This window comes from Copadichromis virginalis, linkage group LG6 (genome assembly GCF_057382275.1).
Source record: "Copadichromis virginalis isolate Kocher_CV1m ecotype Utaka linkage group LG6, C_Virginalis_male_GT1.1, whole genome shotgun sequence".
NCBI classification, from domain to species: domain Eukaryota; kingdom Metazoa; phylum Chordata; class Actinopteri; order Cichliformes; family Cichlidae; genus Copadichromis; species Copadichromis virginalis.
Genome location: NC_140623.1, coordinates 8,996,927 through 9,014,301, shown reverse-complemented (window position 1 = coordinate 9,014,301; position 17,375 = coordinate 8,996,927). Strand labels below are relative to the sequence as shown.

At 39.5% G+C, this 17,375-nt stretch overlaps 1 protein-coding gene across 1 annotated transcript in view; it reads left to right on the top strand.

Annotated features, from left to right (window-relative positions):
• LOC146707141 (voltage-dependent T-type calcium channel subunit alpha-1I-like) overlaps nucleotides 1–17,375 on the top strand; it is a 186,873-nt gene that overhangs the window by 87,002 nt on the left and 82,496 nt on the right. Inside the window, exons 9-13 of the mRNA XM_085458476.1 lie at nucleotides 7,394–7,545; nucleotides 9,667–9,852; nucleotides 10,994–11,111; nucleotides 12,063–12,218; nucleotides 15,458–15,545. Of these exons, the coding sequence (XP_085314602.1) occupies nucleotides 7,394–7,545; nucleotides 9,667–9,852; nucleotides 10,994–11,111; nucleotides 12,063–12,218; nucleotides 15,458–15,545 (700 nt within the window). The remainder of the gene's footprint in view (nucleotides 1–7,393; nucleotides 7,546–9,666; nucleotides 9,853–10,993; nucleotides 11,112–12,062; nucleotides 12,219–15,457; nucleotides 15,546–17,375) is intronic.

Here is a 17,375-nt window from a genome sequence, read left to right as displayed (position 1 = left end):
CCTTTATCTACATAATGACGTATATATAGTAATTAGAATAGCGAGTCACTGCCTGGATTTGGCACTTGCAGATGGTTCAGCCCTTTTACTCTCTTTCTTGTGGGCCAGGATTTGGGATGGAAGATGCCAGAGAAGGAAGCAGTGAGATAACCTCTGTGGCCCATCTCAGCTGAAACTCCATTATTTGTTCCCTTTGTGCAGTAGGAGGCTAACTTCACACTGGGACACTCCACTGGAGTAAAGTGGTGAATCGGGCATCCATTCCAGAAAGTGTTTGTTTGAAAGTGCCGAGCTCACTTTCTTGTTTTGCGTCAGGTAGAAAACCTGCAGCTTTTCTTGCGTGTGACTGTTTTGGACTGACAGAGAATTAACTGAGGAACTGATAAAAAAAAAAAACTCTGAGTGGGTTCCTTGTCTTTAGTTTTGTGAATGAACTCAAGCAACGGCATTGAACTGAGATCATGGACTATTTGTGCGCTGAATTTACTAGTTGATGGTATTTTATATTGTTTTTGTGTTTGGGTGTTTTGAATATATTTCTGTGTGTGTGTATTATAAATTGCATTAGGTTTGTTTTCAATCAGTGTCCAGGGTGTTCGGTCTTAAATGTGCAAACACTCTTTATGTACTTTGCATTTAAGATAAATCGGCCTTACATGTCAGGGAAACCTGGCCAGCACCCCAGAAGAAGACTACCTTGTTGAGCGTCCTTGGCTAAGCAAACCATCACAATACCACTGCCAAATCTTTTGCCCACCAGTGTACGCACCCAATAATGTCAGTCCATCTACTTTTTTAGCCAGTTAATATCCACCGCTGAGCTTGATGAACGGCCCAAGTGAGATAACATATCAGAGAATAATAACTGCTATTTGAGAATTAATGATGCATCAGCATGACAGACGGGGGATGATGAGGGAGGGGGGTGCATAGCACTGCTATATGATATATGTTATTGAAATTGTTATTAATTATTTAAGGTTGCCATACCCAAAGACAACACAAGGTCCTGGATCAGTGATAGGCCCCATATGTCAGTCTGAAAAACTTACTCACATTTCTGACCAACTTGGTAACTAGAAGAGCTTATTGTAGCCAGTAATGTTATATTTAGCTCCAGCCCGGTAAACAAGAATAATACTAGAATACTAGAATAATAAATAAGTTACTTTGTCCATGCCATCTCTGCAGATTTCACTCAAATTTATCCTTTTTTTCAACAAACCTGAAATTTTAAATCCTGTTTACACATGGGCTAAATGCAATTCCAATTGCAGTTCCACAATTGATGATTTATCAAGTCAGACTGCTGCAGGGTGTCCTCCAACGTCTGTCTGTAGCAGATGTGGGTGAGGTCAAGCTTGCAGAGAATGCATGCCGGTATTCTTAGTAAAGGGAATTATTAATGAATCACCCTCCATGCAATGCAGAAAAGATAAATACATTGAAAAAGACAAACCAAAAAAGCATATTTAATAAATTGAATAAATCATGTTTTCAAGGACCCTGTGTCTTATTAAGAGGAGACGAGCTCCTTCTGGCTCCCCTGTAGTTCGCACCCTGCAGAAATGGCATTCCTGATCCCTGAGAATGCAAACACTGCTACTCCGGCATCATCAGATTGGATCCTTTCTGTTTGCCTTTAATTCTAACATTCGGGCAAAGACAGACAATCATAGAGCAGCGCTGTTTGATCTCTGTCCGTAAACTTCTTAATTATTAAATAAAGTAATTACCAAGAGAAAACACATGTTGTTTTTTTGAGATAACGAGACAAATGAAAGATCATTGTGGATGTTTTTAGCTTCTCTACTTTAGTTCATGAAAGTGGGCCTGAGAATAGATGCGGCCTTAATAATACAGTACATAATAATACAGAGCATTTGGAAAGTGTTCACAGAGTTTCAGTTGTTCTACATTTTTCCATGTTGCAACCAATGTTCCCTCAAATTGTTCATGTGTCTGAGCAAACACACAAACTCCCTGAGCGGTCCCTTGGACCACTGTGAGCAACAGCAGACGTGTGCACTGTGGTCACGCCAGCATCGCTTGCATCCAAGTTACATGGTTTATTAAAAGAATCAAATTGCAGTATTTACATGTCTGTAAATGAAGTGCTTTAGCCCACGTACAATGAAAATTACAAAAATCTTGTTCATGACCTGTGTAGTATGTTAACGCTATTGAAAGTCTAAATATTTAATTTTAATTATGGCAAAACATGAACTGCCAACCAAACCAAACCAGCTATAAACTCCAATTTTGAAAGCACACTTCACACTTTTACTTTAAAGCTCTGACTTGTATTATGAGTGTGAGCCAGAGTGTGAAGCTCCTGGTGTGCACTGCCTGAGAGGGTCGTACTGAGGTCTGGGAGAGAGTCCTGTAAAGGTCCTCCTTTCTGGTGCAAGGCTGCTCTGGAAGAAATGAGACATGTACACCTTTTAGAGATAACATTTTGTCATGATAAAATTAAAACTTTCCCATTTTGCACAAGGACATGTGCGCTGTAGCAAAAGCATGTGGTTCTGTGAAAATTCCATTAACTCTGTAAAATATTTAATTACACAGTAAAATTTCTGCTACTCATAGCAATAGCATTTAATGATTATTGACCATTATAGATGAAAATTCTTATAAATGACACTAGAATAAGCATAAAACTGATTAAGAACTTAAATTTCACCTAAATGTTTCCGTCTGTCCTTCTCACATCTCCAGTGGTTGTACATGTTGTCATTAGCGTGTCTTCACTCCTCATCAGCCACACTGTTTTGCTAGCTAAAACACCAGCCGGAACTGCTGGCTGACTTCTGGCATGGTAAGTGGTACGTCATCCAGATATGGGTCAGGCCTGGCGTAGATGGCACTGTTTATGTGATGGTATGCCACATCTGGCCCGATTCTGGTTTGGTGTATGTGGCCCAGGCTCATAGAAAACAGGTCTGGCCCAGATCCAGCATCAAGCTGGCACTTCTGACTGACTGGTGTCATGGCAGGGTGTATATCAACCAGCTGTGGGCCAGGTCTGGCAATGATGGCACTATTTATGTTCTTATTTTCCTATTTTAGTTAGAAGATCCAAATGTCATGTTGCAATACTATACTGCTATGCTAGCCAACATTTCAGATGCAGGTTTGACAGGTTTGTGAGTTTACACTTTATCCAAAACCTAGTGAGGGTTTACTCACGTTTACCACCGGGTGGTTGTAGCTCAGGAGGTACAACAGGTCGCCTACTGAAGGTTAGTGGTTTGATCCCTGGCTCCTCCAGTCTGCATGTCAAGAGTGTGAATGTGTGTGAATGTAGTTAGGAAGCACTCAGTGTAGAGAACGTGTGTGATTGGGTGAATGTGGCATGTTGTATAGAGCATTTTGAGTAATCCGCGAGAGGCGAGGAGAGGAGAGTAATCCTGGTGCCTCTGTCAGTGCGCCCCAGGGTGGCTGTGGCTACAGTGTAGCTTGCCATCACCGGTGTGTGAGTGTGTGTGTGTGTGTGAATGGGTGGATGACTGGATGTGTAAAAGCACTTTGGGGTCCTTAGGGACTAGTAATGCACTATACAAATACAGGCCATTTTAGAAAAGCGCTATACACAGCAAAATCTCCAGTGTTAAATTAACACTAGAGAGTGTCGTGGGCGACCGTGGCTCAGGGGGTTGGGAATCGCATCTGTAACCGGAAGGTCGCCGGTTTGATCCCTGGGCTCTCTGTCCTGGTCTTTGTGTCCCTGGGCAAGACACTTTACCCTACTTGCCTACTGGTGTTGGCCAGAGGGGCCGATGGCGCGATATGGCAGCCTCGCTTCTGTCAGTCTGCCCCAGGGCAGCTGTGGCTACAACTGTAGCTTCCTCCACCAGTGTATGAATGTGAGAGTGAATGAATAGTGGTATTGTAAAGCACTTTGGGTGCCTTGAAAAGCGCTATATAAATCCAATCCATTAATATATGGGTCCACACCTCTGAGTGTTAAATACAACACTGTTGAGTGTTAAATTAACACTTTTGACAGTGTTATATGTTTAAAAGTAACCTAGTCAGTTTTGAAGATTAACAATGGCTAACACTGAGCAGTGCTGATTTTCTAACACTGGAAAATAACTCAAAATGTTAGAAATATTCCAGTGTTAGAAAACCAGCACTGCTCAGTGTTAGTCTTTGTTAATCTTCAAAACTGACTAGGTTACTTTTAAACATATAACACCAGAGATGGTGTAATCTGATTACTTTTTAAAAGTAACTAGTAAAGTAAGGGATTACTATTGCAAAAACGGTAATTAGATTACCGTTACTTTCCCGTAGGAACGCTGCGTTACTGCGTTACTAAAACCGTGATTTTTTGCGAGAATGTCTCACGACAGTGACGTAAGCGAGTGCGCCGTTAGTGACAACAGCTGTGTGCAGATCAACAATGGATCACATATCGATTGTGGGAGAGAGTATGAGCGTGCAGCGTTTAAAGTGTGGAAGTACTGACCTTACTTTGAGTTTGATTCCATAAAAAGTGACAAAAACATTAGCGTTCATCGTGCGTGGGAAGAAAACTTCTTTTTACAGCGAAAAAACCCCCTAAACTTCCAAGCAAGCACTGAGTGCGCAACGACGTAATGGGAAACTCACAGAGAAACTCGCGGATTCTTCCACTGACCACGGCACACCTGCACCAGGGTAAACCTCCGCCTACCGCAGTCCTGCTTTACAGGTGAAAATAGAGCAACAGGACCGCTGAGTCTTTGACTTTATTTATTTTCTGCTGTGTTTTACTTGCATCTATTTGAAAGACTGAGTGTAAACACAAAAAAAAATATTTTATGTGCTGGAATGTGCAGAAAATAGCTTTAAATGTTAAACTAATTTATTCAAGTCAGAGAATGGTGCATATAATTAAATTTTTGCTTGATGCATAAAGTTAAAAGATTAAAACTGATAAAACAAGTTTTAAAAAGGGACTTTTCCATTTGATTACATTTTGTATGATGGATTATGTAGAAAAAGTAGAATTGGGCTGAAAGATCTATCGCTTTATCACCTATTCAGGTTGTAAATCGTGTTTTTAAAAAGTAACTAAGTAACTAAGTAATTAATTACTTTTGAAAATAAGTAATCAGTAAAGTAACGGGATTACTCTTTTGGGGAAGTAATCAGTAATTAGTTACTGATGACTTTTTTCAAGTAACTTGACCAACACTGTATAACACATCAAACAGCCATCCTTTTTTGCGGTGTGTGGGCCATATGTAAGCACTTTCTGTGTCGCTATGTGGAAATGTGCTGTTTACTGGGGAGTGACTTCTGGCCACTGTACCATACAAGACTTAAGATTGTTGTCCAGTTGGATATTTTGAGATCAACTCACTGGATGGTGAACTCTAGGAAAAGTCTGAGGCTTCCAAATTTCTCCTATTCACAGATGATGGAGACCACTGTGCTCGTTGATTCATATCATTGATTCTCTGATCTCTGAAGTTCAGTCGTTCTCAGTTAAGATCTCAGATCAGAGTACTTCTTCAGATGTTATTTATGCAGAATTGACCAGCTCATTTCAACAAGAAGAACCCACTAAGTGCTGGACAAATTAGATTAGGATGGCACACACAGACCTAAAGACGATGAGAGTCAGCAGCACCATCTGACAAAGCTAATTGCGTATAAGCATCCAATTTATGTGCGTCTCTCTTTTTAAGCCAAAATCAGAAAGAAGTTCAATGGGCTACAAGAATTTGCGATGCACTGAGTTATTGCATGACCTCATTTAGTTGAAGATTCAAGGTCAAGTTTGATTTCCTCCAACAGTGTGCCAAGGACAAGTGCTTTGGCATTTTGCCATTTCAAATAAATTGGCTCAAATGGTGAAAATTTCCTTTCTTTTTACCCTGTTGCACCTGTTTGCTGCATTATTCGCTAAGAAAGTTACTACTACGAACCCTGGTCTAACTGCAGTGTATGATTGATTCGAACACCTTTCCTTGACAAATTTAGACTTGACTGCCTGATTACAGGTATTTTTAGAGCCCAAACTACTAGTTCACAAGTGAATTCTGCTTACTTTTCTAAGTCAACCTAGAAGTCCTCAGTATGATAGAAAATCCCTGCTTTTCTAATTTGATTCCATGTATCAGCTAACAAAAAAACTCAAGTCTTTAGATCTGTTTCCAGGTCTGCAGTAATGAGACAGCAGTAATGGATCTCCAGGGACTGCCAGCACTGTTTGGCTGGTCTGGACACTGATGGGCATACATCATTAGCCCATGTTTTCACACTGCAAACAGTCATTAGGCGTGACAAACACACAAAGTATATAGGGGTAACAAAAAGCTGCACACATGCGCACAGACATGTAAATATGATAAACACAGTGCTCATTGATTCTGGGATGTTGAAATGTCATTGCTGAAGTTGCAGAGGAGCTCTGTGGAATAGAGATGTGCTGGAAATCACGAGTGTGCCAGATTTAGTGCTTTGTATGTGTGTCTGCGTGTATATATATGGCTGTTCTTCATCGTATTGAGCAAATCTATACAAAAAGCCAGAAAGAGAGAGATGTGTTCAAATGAAACAGAACAACATTAGACGACAAGAATATATATATATATATATATGTATGTATAGATACATAGATAGATATGTTGCAACGGCATATGGAGGATTGAAAATGAAATAAATAAAACAACAAAAAAGAAATAACCAAATGATTGTGCTAGTGTGTTAATAAGTTGACTTATTATGATTAATTATGGCTAGTGCAATTACTATGATGGTAAACTGACAACTGAAGACCAAAAAGATACTGTATATGAAATCTGAGCTCTTAAAGACATTTTTTGGATATAAATGTGGTCTTTCAGCAGTCTTCAGGGTGGACTGAGTAAATTCTGTTTCTTTAATTAATATCTGCAAAATGTATTGATGAGCTTTATAATTGGTTTAACTATTGCCTGCTGCTGTTTGGGATTGGTGCAGACAGCAGATTACAGACTATTTGAACATGCCGACGATATTTTACTGATTGTCAAACAAACTGAGACCTTCAGAAGACAGATCTTTATTATCTTTAAACTTTTAAATTAAGCATAATCACACTTTCTTTTTAGCTAGTAACTAGAAGCTTGACTGTTTTGAATGTCTCTGCCTATCATCCTTATACACAGGGGTGCACATAAGTGGTCCGCAGGTGCGCATTCACTGTCAAAATAATAGACGCGCACCAGATAAGAAGTTGCAGCATATAAAAGGCAAAAACAGTGCGCGAACGCACGTTGCTACTTCTTATCTGGTGCGCGTCTTTTATTTTGACAGCGAATGCGCACCTGCGGACCACTTATGTGCACCCCTGCTTATATACCTCTCTTTCATTTCTAATTTCTCTTACTTTTATTTGTCTCTATGCTAACAGCCAGAGGAGCTCACCAATGTTCTGGAGATCTGCAACATCGTCTTTACAAGCATGTTCTCCTTGGAGATGATCCTCAAGCTCACAGCTTTTGGCTCTTTCAACTACCTGAGAAACCCTTACAACGTCTTTGATGGAATCATTGTCATCATAAGGTACTAAAACACTGATTGCAGTTGTTACGTACAGCTTTTAAAGGTTACCCTTATGTGTGGACAGCCATAGATATGTCAGAGCTAAAGGTAATTTTAGAGTTTGAATGTCCTCAATAGCACAAGAAGACGGAAGTAGGCTTTGGAGAGTAAAAAAAACAGTTTCTAATATAGTAACTGATGTAATTTAGATATTGGCTTTTTTTTCATTTGCCAGACGATTCTGGAAAGAGAGCCTGCAGTTTAATTATTCATACTTTGTCAAATTGTCATGTGCTTTCTATCTTGTTCAAATGTACCACCTGTATGGATTTAGATGCCAAAGCGTCAGAAAGCAGCAAACAGATTTTGTCTTTTGTTTTGTGTGCCTGGAAGCTTCAGGTGAGTGGCAATGCCTTTGATCTGCTGGTGTTTTTTTCCCCCAATTCATCTGGTTAGGCGCCTTTGTGTGTGATCCCCATTATAACCCCGAGATCAAATACACATCAAAGCAACTAAAACTGAACAAGATCAAATGTGCAACCCATCACAGAAGATACATGGTGATTGAACATATCTGCATCTGTCTTCTTATCTCTTGCCCCGCTACCCATTTCCATCTCTTTTTCTATCTGAACGTCCTCAGCTATTTATACTGAGCTGCTATGCAAGGGTCCCTATTCGGTCTTTGTCAATTCAAAGCCAACGCTATTTTGATGTGCTGAGTGAGGCCTTTGAAAGCTACCAACCCGAGGAGACGTGTTTCTTTAAAGGCATATTTTTCACGAGAGAACAGCTCTCTGTTCACGTTAAATATCCGTCAGAATGAGAAAGAAAATAGACAGCAAAACTTCAGCCATCACGTTTTGTGAACTCATGTACAAATAAAAGCATTTAGAGCTTCACTTGCAATCTCAAGAACCCTGGTAACCTGCTAGTGGACAAATGAATTACTTGAAGATTAAAAAGTGACCACAAATTTAACATGGATCAGTTACTACACTTACTTGAGTTGATGGGAAAAGAAATGAGAAATTAGAATCAGTACTGATTCCCTTAAAGGTTAGGGACTTGAAGGTGTATAATAATGAAAATGAACACTTTTGGCCTTGTGCTGCAGCAATAATTATCTGCAATATTGCTTGAAAATGATCTTGAGCAATATTTCTCCAGTCTTTCAGAAGGTCTTCCAAAGTCTTCCTTCGGCCATTGGATTCAAGATTTTCAATTCATTGCATGTACAGGGTTTGCAGTTTCTCTCTCAGTCTAGTATAGAAAGAGATCATTATGAAAAGATAAAAGGGAATATAAAATAAATCAAGCCTATGTGCATTAGTGCAGTAGTGCAAATACAATAGCAAAGATGTGTTGTGTTGAGTCCTTGTGTGCGACCAGCTAAGATAAACCTCTTGAATGTGTTACAGTCCAGTGCTAGTGTGTGTTGAAAATGGACGCTTTCTCATTGATTTTCAATGCAGTCCTTGTACTTGACTATTTTCAGAGGAATTTTGTTAAGGCACTTAACATTGACCTTTGAATCATGCTTTAAAATAAGGCACCTAATGCAAGTGATGAACCAGGGCTGTGTGTGCACATGATGGACTACAGAGCGAAGAAGCAGTTAGAAGTTGTTTTCTTAGGCATAAAATATGTTCACATTTAGTTCCCATGAGCCAAAATGTTTCAGCCAGTTTTTTCTACTCTTGGCTGTGTGTGATGTCAGTGAGAGTGGATATTCATCATATGGTCATCTCAGGCAGGGCAGGTGTAGTTGCAGTTATAGCCACTGTTGAAACGTGTTTGCAAGAAATGAGCAAAATACAAAACAAAACAATTATTCTTCGTCCTCATAGACTCGCAGTAAAACATAAGTCTTATTAAAAATATTAATATTAAATATTAAAACAAAAGATTTGTTTATTTATATAATTAATTGAGGAAAATATGCTCTGTATGAACTGAATGTATCATGAAATTTAAACTTTTTATTGTAGTTATGTAATACAACCAAAATGTAAATGTTATTGTAGTTACGTGTAAAAGGGCATTTTTTCCATTTATGCTTTATGTACATATGTAAGTGTTTTTTCTGTACATGCTATGTTAAAATGGACATTTAGCAGCATTTTGTGCTTCACCCCTCAGTGTGTGTGAGATTATCGGCCAGTCGGACGGTGGTTTGTCTGTTTTGAGGACCTTCAGGCTGCTGAGGGTGCTGAAACTGGTGAGGTTCATGCCAGCTCTCAGGAGACAGCTGGTGGTCCTGATGAAGACCATGGACAACGTGGCCACCTTCTGCATGTTACTAATGCTCTTCATCTTCATCTTTAGGTAAGGTGTACACACTGTGTGATCATAATAAAAGAAGAAGAATGTAAACGGCTCGTTTGATCCGTTTCTTTCAGCTGTGTTTTTAGTTGGTGTCAGGAACAGTACTGTGAGTCAGATCTCTGTTTCACCCTCTACTTTCATGGTGTGGCACGTATTGGCTTTAGATCTGCACGGCTGCTTACCAGCAACCATTGTAGCACAGACGGTCACAACATTCCACAGCAGCTATTAACCTTGGGTACAAAATAACAAGCAGACCCTTGATGATCTGGTTAGATTTTAACAAGCATACACTTAAGTGAGTAGAGCAACAAGGGCACATTTGTGATGCTCAAGCACTGCCACAGAACTGCTTTGAGAGTTAATAGGTCCTTTAGTGGGTGTTCAGTGTACACAGTATTTGTTGTCTTTATTTATATACTGTTTTCAGATTTGCATGCCACTCACATCCCTGTAATTTTGTTTTGTAATGTCTGAGGAAAATGACCCTGAGATCTCAGTGTGCTTTAAAAAAAATCCTCTGTGTGTCTGTTCAGACTCATACACAGGGTTAATGTAAAAGGAAGTCATTGTTAAATTAGATGTTATTTTACATACAGTGTTTAAAAAAAAGTAATTAGACAACTTCATTTTTCCATCGGTTAGATTTTTAACAGCTAAATTTAAAACTTTTCTCTGTAACGCCACATTTAATACCCATAAGGGCAACGTGAATGCTTTTTTTTCTTCAGAAATGTTACTAAATGAAACGTTTGAGACTGTTGGTGAATGTTTAGTTTGGTTCTTTACATTTTAAATGGTCGCTGGAGCGGATTAAATCTCATGTAGCCGTTCCCCAGCGTCCAACAGCACTCAGGCATTTACAGCCATCTAATTTATTTCAGCTCGGAAAGTCACACAGTACAAAACAAATGATGACACTTAAAAATAAATAAATAAATAAATAAAACTGAATTTACACAGTTAGGAACCTTTAGGGTACAGATACAGCTTAATTATCCAAAGCGTCTTCGTGTGTGATTCTATAAAAGATGATTGTATTTGTATCATGCTTAAATGGATTTAACAAAGATCTGAATTTAATTATTAGTCAGGTATATCAGATGACCGAGTGTATGTTGTGTGGTATATTGTATTGCAGTATCCTTGGGATGCACATTTTTGGATGCAAATTCAGTCTTAAGACGGAGACCGGAGACACAGTACCAGACAGGAAGAACTTTGATTCCTTGCTGTGGGCCATTGTCACCGTTTTTCAGGTATTCAACATATCATAGCTTTGATTTATATGAGCACAACATGCCTCAAACTACAGGCATGCCTCAAACCTGACCCTGTCAGGTTAATTGTTAACCTGACAGGGTCAGGTTAACAATTACATGCCATCACTTTGTGATAATTCATCAGTTAACTGTGATAATCACATTGAAACAGTCACATCAACGTTTTAAATTCAGAGTACAGCCAGAACCTGATATGTTTAAAACAGAAACTCTGAAATGTTTCTACAAATAGTGACGTAGTTGCTGCCGGGAAGGAGTTTCTTGCTGTTGGCAAAGTTAGCAACCAGTTGAGTTGACTCCGTCAAAGAGATGCAGTGGTGACTGACTAAAATTGGTTGCAAACGGGGATCCAGTGCAGTCACCTTGCAACCCAAAGTGGTCACCCATAGCTTAACCCTTTCATCCATGAGTTATGACAACCTGGATATTTTTATTCATCTTTAGGCATGAAAAAACCACAGGCATGATTTTTGAACTTCATTTTTTAAACATGTACTTTTCAAAGAGTTTTTTACACGTCCACTTAGGTGGACAACGCTGGCTGCCCAGTGGGTGGCAGGGTATGGAGTGACACATCAGTGTCCAATGTAGTGGTTTATGTGCAAGTATACCATCAATACTGACACAAATACAAGAAAACAGCCTTCAGTGGAATAGCTGTCCACTGTAGTGACCACTATGCGTAAGAGGGTTAAGGGTGCTGCATCCTCAACCTCTGGCCAACCAGCTGGTCACTGTAACTATTTCCAGTTGGTCAGTAAAAGTGAAAAAATTCTGTTTAACCAACCAGCCAAATTGTTTTATTGGTCACAAGGATGTTGCAGTTCTATTTTTACTCCAGCATGACTAGAGTCGTTTAGCGCTTAACAATCAGTAGGCCCTTTTTGTGTTACTAACCTCCTACGTCTGTCTATGCAAATCTCAAAGATTCTGACCCAGGAGGACTGGAACGCAGTTTTGTACAATGGTATGGCAGCGACCTCACCGCTTGCTGCTCTGTACTTTGTGGCCCTCATGACATTTGGAAACTACGTCCTCTTCAACCTGCTGGTCGCCATCCTGGTTGAAGGCTTTCAGGCGGAGGTAAGGGGCATAGGTCAACCCGATGCTGACTGCTGCCACATTTCAAACTGCACAATGTAAGCTTGTTCATCTTTTAATTGTTACTCATCTAAAATTATTAATCCAATTCTGTGTTCATCAGTAGTGAAATATTTCTAATTATTATTGTTGTATTGGCCTCTAACAGCCACCAGAGAAACTCAATAAATGAACATGATTATGTCTGGCAATAATTTAACTAGTTTATAAGTCCAAATTATACCACGACTCAATGGAATAATCGTATAAATTGATGGAGGAGCACTTAGCTTACAGATATTTGAAAACATCCACCAAATAAGTGCCACATCTCTAATATCGTAAAAAGCACGGCCTCGTAAGCTGTTTGGCCGCCTGTGATTTAGATACATTTCCAAACTTTGGCACTTCTCTATCTAACTTGACCCGATGCTTGCACTCCCTGCACAGTGATCTCTTGCGTGGTCCACTGATATCAGTCTGTCTGTGTCTCTCAAACTGAAGAATTTAACCTTTGGCAAAGACCTTCACAGCTAAAATAAACCGAGCTGTTGCCCTCTGTTGATTTCCATAATCACTGAATTGAGCAGATTTACATGTTTACAGCATGTCTACACAGTCAACACTTCGACTGTTTTTCAGCCATCCATCTTATGGCATTTGACAAAATGGATTAAATTCTATTTAAATCAGACTGTCTGCACAGTCCATGTAATACATGTAATGTATTGCTTTCATTTGAACACAGCTCAAAATGTATTTTTGTGCTTTAAGTCTGTTTTTTTCCGTTTTATGCATACAGCTGCAATGACTGCGTATTGAGCTGCCAAAATTCGGGTGACCTACAATCTAATGTGCCTCAAGTGCAGTATGGATATTATGCTGCATCATCTTTTATCATTCCTGTTACATAATAAACTCAGCAGAGGGGCTTTGCATGCTAGCTTCTTTACATAGATGTGTAAAACCTCATACATACAAGTTGACTGTATTATCAGTCAGGCAAGGATAGACAAACGTTACACACATAATGTTCAGAGTATTTGCTCTGTGCACTAAATATGGTGACTTCTATCAACATTAAAGCCATCACATCCATAAAAAACGTATTTCCTGCAATACTTCTTCTGAATGTCAAACTGTTATCACAGTACAAGCAGGAACTGAAATGATGTTCAGTGGGGGAATCAAATATTTGACACGCTGATAAAGAAATAAACAATCTGTATTTTTTTGGTAGGTTAATTTTAATGGAAAGACACCAAATTTCAATCAAAAATCCAGAAAATACACATTACATAAAAGTTTTACATTGATTTACACACCACTGAGTGAAATAAATCTTTGATCCAAAAGATGACTTAGCGCTTGATGGAGAAACCCTTGTTGGTAAGCAGAGGCGTATGATGTTTCTTATAGTTTTTCAAAAGATTTTTACACATCTCGGGAGAGTTTGTGTCCTTTTTGTTTTCTTGGGTGACTCTTGCAACTTGAAAATTCAGCTCCCAGATTTTCTGGGCTTCACAGATTTTCTGTAGGACTGATGTCTGGAGGCAATGCACCGACCTTAATGTTCTTCACCTTTGTTGCCTCGGTTGTATGTTTTGTGTTATCGTCATGTTGGAAGACCAATCAATGATCCATCTTCAGGATGGAAAAAAGCAGAGCAGAGGGAGGGAAGGAGGTTCTCATCCAAGACTTTATAGTACATGGCCCCATCGATTGGCCCCTCAATACGGTGAAGTTGTCCTGTATCTATACGGGCCCCAAGGCATAGTTTTCATCTCTGTGCTTGACTGTGGGGTAGGCCTTCTTTATGTCATTCTCAGCATTTTTCTTCCTCTGAAGATGGCGGGTCAAGTTTATGCCAAAGAGCTCAATCTTGCATCAAGCTCCAGGCTGAGGAAGGTTGATGGTCATTTTATATGTCTTCCATTTCTGACTAATCGTACCAGCAGCTGTCAGCTTCTCGCCAAGCTTCTTGCTGAAGGTCTTGTAGCTCACTCCAGCCTGGTGCAGCTCCACAATTTTGTCCCCGACGTCCTTTGACAGCTCTTTGGTCTTGCCCGTGGTGGAGGAGAGGCTAAAATGGAAGAAATTGACTCTGTGGACAGCTGTGCTTTATACACATAATAAGTTGAGATCAGGGGTGTCTATAATTCATTGATTAATGATTACTTGATTGTAATACGTGTGCCACATGGACACACAGCTAAAGAGGGAGCCAGAAGTATAAATAAAACTGAATTGAATTGAATGAGAATTCTGGCTTGGTTGTAGGGGATCAAATACGTATTTCACTCAGTGACAAATGTCTAGACATTTTGTTGATATTCTGTCTCTTTTCATTAAAACCAAACTACAGTGAAAATTTAGACTGTTCATTTGTTTGTAGGTGAGCAAACTTGAGGTTTGAGAACATGAGGATCTAAATATAGTAAAAGAAATGAACAAAAATCAAGTTTAAAATCTGTTTTGTGCTGTAGAAAAAAAGAGTGATGATATATATTATAGTATTGGTCCTATGTAATAATAATTAAATACAGCAGAATTTCTGAAGCCATCCCTCTCAGTGGAAAACACTGCAAAAGTGATGCTGTCAATCTGCCCTCAGCTGTCAAACGATGTCAGATGATATCACTGGAAAATTGTAGTGTGGTTGAGTAACCCAGTTGAGTTTTCATACATAGATCAAAGCATTACCATATTCATGGCATGTAGCTATGATGTGTGAGTTGGGAGGGAAACATTGACACAAATCACGCGGCTCTTGATTGATCTTTCTGAAATGCCAAAACAAAACCCTGCCATCAGTCATTCAGTCTGTCTCTCTTCCTGCCTTTTATTCTCTCCTTTCTCTCGCTGTCGGCCTTTTCTCCTCCAGCTCGCTCCCCTTCCTCCACTCATCTGTTCTGGGTCTACAACTGCGACACACTAGGGATTATTGAGCCAATTTACTCCCTCAGTGAAGACTGTAGGGGAAATCCCATTGGTCTTAACCAAGTCTGAGAGGGCTCCTGGAGTAGTGTGTCAGTACTTTGAGGGTTTTACAGACTTACAGAGGGGCGTCGATCTAAGATTGTCTGATAGTATGTTTAAATACGTCTGATAGCTGTTGTGAGGGAGCACTGTTTTGCCCCGGAGATTAAAGGCTGGCGTATGACAAAATCTGAAAAAAAAAAGTCTGTGACAAAAATCTTTTAGACCACGAGTCCTGTCTGATAGATTTTTTTTATCTACAGGGTGATGCAAATCGTTCATATTCAGACGATGATCACTCCTCCTCCAACTTTGACGAGAGTGAAAAACGTGACTCCATCAAGTTGTCTGGTAAGAGCGACATCCAAACTTTCTGATTACACTCAGCTGCCATGTTATTAGTACCACTCAGCTAAAAAAGGCCTGAAGTAAGATCGACATGCATGAGGTCAGAATGTTTGGTTTTGTTAAAAATGTTTATTTTTAAGGATTTAACGCTAATACCTCAATTCACATACTGCATCATTTATCTCAAAATGGAACAACGTGCTCGGGAATCTGCCTGCTCATCGAATTTTAGCTCTTTGTTTTTCACTGAGGCTTATCCAAAGGGAGGTTAAATGTGCTCAACTCAAACTAAGACGGAAGCATTTGCCAAAAGCTTAAAAACTTGTAAAATTGCAGAAAATAGCCTGTAGTCAACAAAGATGAATGGGCTCTGTCTATATCCAGCCTCACAGTAAAATTGTTGAAGCAGTACAGACTTCCTCAACAGATCCAACAAACAATGCAGTTCAGAGAGGATTAAATATGAGTTCAGAGGCTGGAGGATCGCTTCTATACCATCTGAGTGGGCTAAGTTTGCACAAAAGATCTGGTCTCTGCACTGCGGTGCAGACAAAAAGGGAAGCTTGTAGACTCCGTCTTCATAGATGGGAAAAATGCAAAATTAAAAATGCAAAATTAATAAAGTATACCTCTATCCTGTCTGAATAGATGCAATCCATCACAGAGGTATACTTTGTTTGGCTTCAGCCTGTTCATATGGGTACATCAAGTTTTCTAATGCATCTGTCAGAGGTGTGGACTCGAGTCACATGACTTGGACTCGAGTCAGACTCGAGTCATTAATTTTATGACTTTAGACTTGACTTGAAAAAATGTTGTAAGACTTGTGACTTGACTTGGACTTTTACACCAATGACTTGGGACTTGAATTGGACTTGAACCGGTTTACTTGAAAAGACTTGATATTTTACCCCAAATATAAAATTTAACATGCATATTATATAGAGATTGAAAATGTGACGTCATTCACGGGTAGAACCGCAAAGGATTCTGGGAACTCGTGGCAAGCGGTACTAGCGCACGCAGGCTTTCAATTAAAATCAGTTACACAGCGATAAAAAGAAACACAAAAATGTCAAGAAGCTGTTGTATTATTAACTGCAATAGCCGGTCGCATGACAGCCACGGGAAGCCGACGGGTAAAGAGATCGGTTGTTATCGGATTACGTCGTTGAAGAGAAATTGTTCGAGCCATGTTTCCGAAGTAACAAAGATGCGACGGATGGCCTGGATTGCAGCCATTCAAAGATCAAATATAACGTCCCAGAACACTCCAGCTCACAGGTTAGTCTGCTCCAAGCATTTACACGAAGGTCAGTGTTTTTTAGTAGTTAATACGTCATTTTCATAACATAATTGGTGATATAGGTTACAAGCAAGTCTGGCGCTGAACAGAAATTGTGGCGCTATGCTCCTTTATTTATTGTGCATAAATAGTGAATTGTCCTGACACAATATTGCGTTTCGCTTATGTTATTATGGTACATTGACAAAAACATATACGTTTATTCACAGGATAAAACAGGTTTTTTTGTATCACTAATTGCCCAGTGCGATTACAACATACAATATTGTTGTCACTGCTACATTTCTGTGATGAACCAGAAATTATTTCCACTACTAATTAATTACCGTTGAGCTCAAAGGTTATATTAATAAACGGTTAAGGAATGTGTATTTATGACGACGATTTGTGAGATTGGTAAACTTATGATACGTACGATGGTCTTTCGTTCTACACGGTGCATTTCAAGGTCCTGCACCCATCCGTCGGTAAACTGTACCTGGACTTGTTGCAGTGACCGGAAGTTACTAAACTTCATGAGTGTATGC